Source organism: Mobula hypostoma, chromosome 22 (genome assembly GCF_963921235.1).
Source record: "Mobula hypostoma chromosome 22, sMobHyp1.1, whole genome shotgun sequence".
Classification (NCBI taxonomy): domain Eukaryota; kingdom Metazoa; phylum Chordata; class Chondrichthyes; order Myliobatiformes; family Myliobatidae; genus Mobula; species Mobula hypostoma.
Window position 1 is genome coordinate 34,496,417 of NC_086118.1, and position 9,605 is coordinate 34,506,021.

The 9,605-nt window shown below is 39.6% G+C and overlaps 1 protein-coding gene across 2 annotated transcripts in view; it reads right to left on the minus strand.

Annotated features, from left to right (window-relative positions):
- Positions 1–7,521, minus strand: part of gps1 (G protein pathway suppressor 1) — a 78,678-nt gene extending 71,157 nt beyond the window's left edge. Inside the window, exon 1 of one of the 2 annotated variants that reach the window (XM_063074429.1) lies at positions 7,405–7,521. In XM_063074429.1, coding sequence (XP_062930499.1) covers positions 7,405–7,449 — 45 coding nt within the window. In that variant the 5' untranslated portion in view covers positions 7,450–7,521. The remainder of the gene's footprint in view (positions 1–7,404) is intronic. The other variant, XM_063074430.1, reaches the window with a different exon arrangement.
- Between the last annotated feature and the right edge of the window lie 2,084 nt (positions 7,522–9,605).

A 9,605-nucleotide genomic window follows, 5' to 3' on the forward strand; every position in this document is an offset into this window, starting at 1 on the left:
GTGCCTGGAATGCTTTGTCTGGTGGTAGAGGCAGAAACATTTGGGACTTTGAAGAGATGTTTAGAGAGGCACATGAGTGTGAAGAAAATGGAAGGATATGAACATTGTGTAGGCAGAAGAGATTAGTTAGCCATTTGGTTACTAATTTAATTGGTTTGGTACAACATTGTGGGCTGAAGGGTCTGAACTGTTCTATGTTCTGTTACGGTACAATGGTTATAATACCACCATTAAAAAAATCAGATATTTTTAAACTAACGTATATAATCAGAATAATGGATTTTGAACATTCAAAATAATTGCTTTGAATTAATCAGTACCAATTACTGTTTGCTTGCCAACTTAACAGATGTAAACCAATGAATAAATGACCAATTATTCAGACTCAAATTTCATAAAGAGTTAGACATTAAAAAGCTAAGAATCACAAAGTGCTTTGTTTGTAAAATATCACTCTCAGCATACACAATCAGATAATGCAAGTACTTCTATGCTTGTACTGGCAATTAGTTGTCAAACACTGAGCTTTCAGTGACATTGTACAAGTTTGAGTGTATTGCTAAACATAGTTTACATCTGGTTCAAATGGACTCAAGCTCACTTTAAACCCAAAACATTCACCAAATATCTTAACTGCTGCTTTTAACACAAACCTCCATAACTTACCGTGAACGGCTTTTAAAACTGGGTACTACCAACCCAGACTGCCTTCTCTGTTAATTACTGGCCTGTTAATCAGACCTGTGATCTGATTATGCTATAAATCTTTTCAGCAATCAAAATATTCAACTGCAAAAGTTTGAGGCACAAACTCGTTATAAAATACATTTGATGGCAGGAAACATAAGAAATAGAACTGAACAGTTTGTAAAAACACAGATTTTCATGTGAATGTAAACTCACATTACAAGAAGAGTAGTATTTGCCACTTTTAAAACCCCTTTATTCCCCATTTGCTGACACAAGAAAATGCAGATGCTGGAATCTGGAGCAACTCAGCAGTTCAGCAGCATTTGTCAGGGGAGTGGAATTGTCGACATCTTAGACTGAAACCACTTAAATCAGAATCAGGTTTATTACACACAAACAAAATTAAAATATGTAGTGCAAAAACAGAAACTTAAAAAGTTCGAGGTAGTGCTCATGGATTCAATCTCCATTTAGAAATCTGATGGCAGAGAGAAAGAAGCTGTTCCTGAATCACTGAGTATGTGCCTTCAGGCTTCTGTACCCCTTTCCTGATGGTAACAATGGGTGGTGGGGGTCTCTGACTTTCTGAGACACCACTCCTTGAAGATGTCTTGGATACTAAGGAGGCCAGTACTCATCATGATGGAGCTAAGTTTACATCGTTCTACAGCTTTCTTCAATCCTATGCAGGAGCATCCTCCCTACCAGCACCACCATCTCCACCACCCCCCCCCGCCGCCCCCACCACCATGCCAGGCAGTGATACAACCCATTAGAATGCTCTCCATGGTATATCTGTGGAAATTTAGAGTGTTTTAGTTGGGAAACCAAATCTCCTCAAATTCCTAATGAAATATAACTGTTGTCTTGCCTTCTTCATAGCTGCATCAATCTGTTGGGATCAGGTTAGGTCTTCAGAGATATTGACACCCAGGAACTTAAAATTGCTCCTCTTTCCATTTCTGATCCCACCATCAGGATTGGGTTATGTTCCCTCGTCTTACACTTTCTGAAGTCTACAATCAGCCCTTTGGTCTCACCAGCCTTGAGTGAAGGTTGTTGCTACGATACCACTCAACTAGCTGATATATCTCACTCCAGTATGCCCTCTCGCCACCATCTGAGATTCTGCCAGCAATGGTTTTATCATCAGCATATTTATAGATGGCATTTAAACTATGCCTAGCCACACAGTCATGGATGTAGAGAGAGTAGAGCAGTGAGCTAAGCACACATCCCTGAGGTGCGCCAATGTTGATTGTCTGCGAAGTGGAGATGTTAGCATCAATCGTGGTCTTCTGGTTTCTGATAAAACTAATTGGCGGAACAGACAACCAAATTCTATCATCCCCCCCCCCCACACAGACAAAGTATTGGCTGTAATGAACAAATGAAATGCTGGGACAGTCAGTGATGCTGCTCAACAGCTCAAGGTCTATTTCTACCATTCTAAAGGGGCATTCATAGACTATAGTATAGTTCTATCAATGAGCAATATACTTTCTTCACAATTTAATCCACTTTAATTACAAGACAACCAAACTATAACATCACTTCTAATGTGATAACATGAAGATTTATAAAATGAAAATAACCTGCTTAGACAAGGAAGGGATTGGAGGGACAATACAAATTGGTTAAAAAGATACCCCGTTGCACCATCAAAATAGCTGGCAGCTTTGTTGCTAACACTAACATAGGGCAGGCGAAAATGGGTGAATAAAACTGGGATACGAGAAATAAGGATTTGAAGGGAAATATAATTTTGGAGCCAACTACATGAAGTGGGACAACAGCATGGGGGTTCTTTAATGGATTGATCAAGATGAAAGGCAGTGCAACTCTCAAAATAACTTTGACAGAATTTTGAATATTTTGAAGTTGGAAGCTATGAGGGCAAATACTATGTTCTGTCAAATTCAGGAATGACAAGCCACATACAAGGATCTGAGCCACAGGGAAATTGAAGTCTGGTGTATGTTACAAATGTTGCAGAATGAAATTTATATAGCTTTGGTGATTGATAAACTTTCTTTCGAACTGAGGTAAGGATTTTCATTAGGACAAGACTACAAAAAAGAATATTATGTCCATAAGATACAGGAGCAGAATTAAGCCATTTGGCCTATAGAGTCTGCTCCACTATTTCATCATGGTGGATCCAATTTTCCTCTTAGCCCCAATCTCCTGCCTTCTCCCTGAAGTCATTCTGCAGTCTCTGTACTTCCTCAATACTATCTGCCTCTCCACCTATTTTCATATCGTGCGCAAACTTTGCAACAAAGCCATCAAGTTCTATCATTGAAATCACTGACATACAACGTAAAAATCAGTCCCAACATAGACCCCTGTAGAACTCCACTAGTCATTGGCAGACAGCCAGAAAAGGCTCCCTTTATTCCCACTCTTTGCCTCCTGCCAATCAGCCATTGCTTTATCCATGCTAGAATCTTTCCTGTACCACCATGGGCTCGTAGCTTGTTAAGTGATCCTGTTAATTCAGGCTGAAACACCATCGGGCAGCGACCATGACTGAAGATGGAGTAAACAACAAAGAAAAGCAATTTCTAGTGAGTGCCAAGATACGGCTTAAGCTTTGTCAATGTTGAACTAAATTACGTTTTGACACATCGAGGCTACCAGACAAACAGTCAAATGGCAGGGCAATAGTGTAATAGAATCATAGAGGAATACAACAGATACATGCTCTTCAGCCCAAGAAGTGCAAGCTAACCATGGTGCCCACCCAGCTAGTCCCAATTTCATGTCTTCAGCCCATAATCTTACATGTTCTGATCCAAGTGCTCCTTAAATTATAATATTGTACCTGCCTCAGCTACTTCCTCTGGCAGCTCATTCAATATACTCATCACCCTCTGTGTGAAGTAGTTGCCCCTCAGGTTCATTTTAAATCTTTCCCTAAATCTACCTCCCTAATTTTGTTCTTCCCTATTCTGGAGAAACACTGTTACCATTCACCTTATCTTGACCTCTCATAATTTTAAACATATTTTATATAAGGTTGCCTCTCATTTTCCTACATTGCAAGGAATAAAGACCTAGCCTAACAAATCACTCCCTATAATTCAGGCCCGCTCGTTTAGGCAACATCTTTGGAAACCTTTTCTGCACTCAACATCTTCCAGTTCAACATCTTCTCTTTTCAGAGTGACCAAAATTGTATACAGTACTCCAATTGCAGACTCCCCAACTTCTTACATAACTGCAATATAATACCCAACTCTTATCCTCAGTGTCCTGACTGATGAAAGCTAGTGTACTAAATACCTTTTTCACAATCCTGTCTACCTACGTCACCACTTTCAACAAACTATACACTTGTTTTCCCAAGACCCTCTGTTCTATTACACTGCCTAGTACCCTCCTATTCATTGCACAAGTCCTACACTGGTTTGATTTTCCAAAATGCTTCACCTCACACTTGCCTGTATTGAAATCCATTTGCCTTGCATCAGACCTCTTCTCCAACTGATCGAGATCCTTTTGTAATCTACAATAAATTTCTTCACCAATAACATCTCCTAATTTTATGCAATTTGCAAACATGTTGATCAAGCCTTATGTATTCACATGTAAATCATCTACATAAATAATGAGTAACAAGAGCTGCAACGCCAAAACCTGTGGCACACGACGAGTCGCTGGTCTCCATCCTGAGAAACAACTTCAACCACCACCCTCTGCATCCAACCTCGCGTCACTTTTCAATCCACCTAACCCGTTCTCCCATGACTTCATGGGAGTTAACCTTGCAGACCAGCCTACCATGCAGGTTCTTTTTGAAGGCCTTGCTAAAGTCAAAATACACAGCATCCAGTGCCCTACTCTTATCTAACTTTTTGGTTAGCTCCTTAAAAGATTCTAAAAGGTTTTTCAAGCATGCACAAAGCCATGCTCTTTCCTCCTAATCAGACTGTGTATCCAAATGCTGACAGATCCTGTCCCTCAGAATCCTTTACATTAAATTTCCGTTTCTGATGTCAGGCTGGCCCTGGCTTATCCTTGTTACCTTTCTTAAACAATGGAACAACATTAACAACCTTCCAGTCTTCAGGAACTTCACCAGTGGCTAACAATGAAGCAAACATCTACGCATTTCCCTCTCTAGCCTCCCACAAAGTATGAGAATACACTGTCAGGCCCTGAGGATTTATACACTTTAATCAGCTGTCAGGCTGCAAACATGTCCTGCTTGGTAATATGAATATCCTCCAAACATCTACACTTGTTTGCGTTACCTCTTGAACAACAATGATTTTCTCCTCAGTAAACACTGATTTGTTAAACTCTCATCCATCTCCTGCAGCTCAAGACATAGGTGGCTCTGCTGATTTCTAAGGGGTCCTATTTTCTCCCAAGCAACTCTTACTTTTAAAACAGCTATAAAAACTTCTGGGACTTTCCTTAACCTTACCGCCCAAATCCATCTCATACCATCTCTTTGCCCTCCTGATTTCCCTCATAAGAGTAGTGTTAATCTTTTTATAGTCATCAAGGGAGTCACTGATCCCAACATCTTTAACCCAATACATGCTTTCTACTTATAATTCTTGAACAGAGCCTCAATATCTCACATTAGGCAAGGTTCCCTAAACTTACCCTTCACCCTAACAGGAACATACTGTTCCTGACAATTGCTATCACACTCTTAAAAACTTCCACATTCTTTTTCCAAACAGACTCACCCAATTGATTCCACCTAATTTCCCCAAAACTAGCCCTGTTCCAGTTTATGACCCTAACCTGTAAACATGTCTTATCCTTTTCCATTGCTATCTTAAAACTAATAGAGTTACAGCCACTAAAGCCAAAGTGCTCCCTGATAGCTAAAAGTCAAATAACTTAACTGCTATGATTCTGTATCCAGCATAGACTTATCAGCACCAAACTCCCCTTAAATTTCTCTGATGATGCCCCAATAAAAGCTACTGCCAAGACACATCAGAGGGAGAAAGGGAAAATTAATAACTGATACTCGGATAACCTCTGAGATGACAATCCTAATACAGCTGGATTGATTAAAACAAACATGCAAGGACAGCTTCACAAAACTGGATGATGGATGAGGTATTAGATAGCCAATCACATTGGAGAATCTCAGCAAAAACATCATTTGAGATAGTGTCCTGAATTTTGGTTAAGGCTATTTTATGCTGTGACAAGGGTAGGGAGATTGAAAGGAGAATGTGAGGACAGTTGGCACTGGAGTTGGGAGACCACCTCACATCAAATTACCATAAAAAATTTTAAAGTACTAGAAAGAAAAATGGCCAAAATTTCAGAGGAAAAATGCTTTAGTACTGATTTTATTTCCAAACCCATCAGAAGTTGTATTTAATAATAGTACAAAAATTTACTTGCATCTCTATTCAACCTTTCAAACAGACTAATCATTTGTTTATTCAGGGATTGATTTTAAAACGGTCCAGGGCAATTTCTCTTCACCATTACTAAAAGTCAGAAGCGTCAAGTTCCAAAAATAAAGCCCGACTAAAAATGTATAAATTTAACTTTAGTTGGATTTACAGCCTGCCCTATTCTTTGCTAAGGAAAAGTATAAAATCACTGAGACAATAAATATAAAAATATTCAATTTTCAAACAAGATAGACAAGAATGAAATTGCAGTTGCATTCCACAAACTGTGTGGAATCAGTTGTAGTCACATCAGGTTACTGCCCTGGCTTGCGTATCACAGACAGCTAGGACGCAACATCCATAACTGACTCTGACCTCGGGCCTCTGGTCATATCAGGAATGCAATCTTTTTTTTTAAAAACTTATTTGTTTTTTTGACATCATTAGTAATATCAGCATTTATAATTCATCACAATTATTACAAATTTAGAAGGCATATAAGAGTAGATTTTATTGTTGAGTCCAGAATCACAGAGGACAGAAAAGCATGGCGATTTTCCTCATCTTAAGAGAAGGATATTGCTGTCAGGTTCTTACACCAAGCTATAGTTTCCTGATCATTATCCCCAAATGGTAGCTGCCCTCCCCCCACCTTTCCGGCATTTAAAAAAATACTTAAATTTAAATCCCCCAGCTCCTGTCTCCAAATCGATGACTCAGGTTTCTATGTACTGTTCCTGTAACTTAGACATTATGTTGTTATACCCAGCTTAGTCTTATCAGCACCAAACTTCCCACACCACCAAGTATTTACTAAATATTAGGAATTCTGCTTGTTTTATAACCCAAAACATCTTATATAATGTATATTTACAGTAACTTAATACAAAATAGAAACGCAATAAGACTAGTAAACTAAACATTTTTCCAGTAAAGCAACAGAAAACAAATAAGAAGCTTTAAGATTCGACCCCTAGACCAGTTGCAGGAGCCCAGCCAGGAAGCCTGAGCTAATAGGCCCATCATTAGGGATCACTTTGCTCAGGCTCCATTTAACGAAGCAGTTTAACACGAACCAAAGCAGGATTGAGAGATCTCAAACGTTAGGATACCGTTCTTGGAGCAAAGATATGCGCTCTCAGAGAACAGGAGCAGCAAAAGGACCCTTAGTAACAGGTTCATTCTGGCTTCACAGCCAGCAACCAACTGTCATGTTCGCCCCAGTTCAGTACCACAAGCTACAGTTTAATGCCTCTACATTATTCCATAAGGAGATTTTCCTCCCTCCCAATGCAATATTATCCGCCCTTTGACCAGGCAACTATAAACACTTTACCTGAAAATTTAACACTTGAACGGGAAGTGGCATTTTCTCCCTCATTCAGCAACTCTAAGTGGCCACAGAGCAGCTCCGCATCCGGGCACTCTCATCACTGGGGTGACAGGTCAAACTTCTGAGTCAGAGACCGTACGTCATGACGTTCAAACAGAACGTCTACGCGGGTTGTCGAGTCGGGGAGGTTTCCGCCCCGCATAAAAAGGGAGGGCTGGGTGTAAATTTTGTTCTTGTAGAGAATCAGAAACAATATAATAACCAGAATCAGATTTAATAACGCCCCCAAATGTTGTGAATTTTGTTGTCTTTGTGCAATACATAATAAAAAACAAATACAGTAGATATATATATACATTATAGTTAAATAAGTAGTACAAAATAGAAATAAAAAATAAAAATGCAGTGAGGTGGTGTTCATGTGTTCAATATCCATTCAGAAATCGGATGGCAGAGGGGAAAAAACTGTTCTTGGATGGTCAAGTGTGTGCCATCAGGCTTCGCTACCCCCTTCCAGATGGTAGCAATGAGATTATGGGTGATGGGTGACCTTAATGATGGAAGCTGCCTTTTTGAGGCATTGCTCCTTGGAGATGTCCTGGATCCTGTGGAAGCTAGTTCCCATGATGGAGTTTATAACTCTGCAGCTTTTTTTGATCCTCTGTACTATCACCACCCCTTAACAGATGGCGATGTAGCCAGTTAGAATGCTCTCCACCGTACATCTGAAGAGATTTCTGAGTGTTTTTGGTGGCAAACCTCCTCAAACTCCTAATGAAATATAGCTGCTAACGTGCCTTTGTTATAGCTGCATCGATATATTGGGTCCAGGTTAGATCCTTAGAGATACTAATACTCAGGAACTTGAAACTGCTCACTCTTTCCACTTCTGATTCCTCCTTGTGAACTGGTGTGTGTTCCCTTGTATTCCGCTTTCTGAAGTCCACAATCAGTTCTTTGGTCTTGGTGATGCTGAATGCAAGGTTGTTGCTACGCCACCAGCTGATATATCTTGTCACTATTTGAGTTTTGCCAATAACAGTGGAGTCATCAGCAAATTTATAGATGGCTTTTGAGCTGTGCTTGGCCACACAGTCATGAGCGAAGAGAGAGTAGAGTAGTGGCTCAGCACACATCCTGGAGGTGTGTCTGTGTTGATTGTCGGTGAGGACTGTGAGTTCAATTCTATTCTTATTTCCCATGATAATCTTCCATCCCCTTTATTATTAACAATCTTTCTATCTCTGCCTTAAAAATAATAAAAACTCTCTGCTTCCACTTCCATTTGAGAAAGACAGTCCCATCATTTTAAAGCTTTCGAAAATAGAAAAATAATATCAACTCTGTTGACCACTTATTTTTTAAAAGTTACCCCTTGTTTTGAAAGCAGGGGAATGGGGATAACTGGAAGAATTAGATCAGCCCATGATTGAATGGCGGAGCAGACTCGATGGGTTGAATGACCTACTTCTGCTCCTATATCTTATGGTCTTATGCTTTTAAGTTCTCCCACAAGAAAATATCCTCCCAACATTCATCAAGACATTTCAATATCTTAAATATTCAATCAAAGTCCTTCTCACTTGTATAAACTCAGTGATGTCAATTATTTAAATACCATGGTACATTTTTCACATTTCTTTAGTAGGAATTCCAGTATAGTTGTTCTGTTTAACTATACAAGAGGTGATTGATAAGTTCGTGGCCTAAGGTAGAAGGAGTCAATTTTAGAAAACCTAGCACATTTATTTTTCAACATAGTCCCCTCTTACATTTACACACTTAGTCCAGCGGTCGTGGAGCATACGGATCTTAGACCTCCAGAAAGTGTCCACAGCACGGGTGATTGATAAGTTGGTATCCCAAGGTAGAAGGAGATAAGTTATACAGCTCTCATTACATGCACATGCAGTTCAACTCTTTGAGTGATTATGCAGAAAGTTTGAAGTTAATAACTCATCTCCTTCTACCTTGGGCCACAAACTTATCAATCACCCTGATGCGTTATTAACTTCAAACTTTCTGCATAATCGCTCAAAGAGTTGAAATGCATATGCATGTAACGAGAGCTGTATAACTCATCTCCTTCTACCTTGGGCCACAAACTTATCAATCACCCCTGCTGTGGGCACTTTCTGGAGATCCAAGATCCGTATGCTTCACGACCACTGGACTAAGTGTGTAAATGTAGGAGGAAACTATGT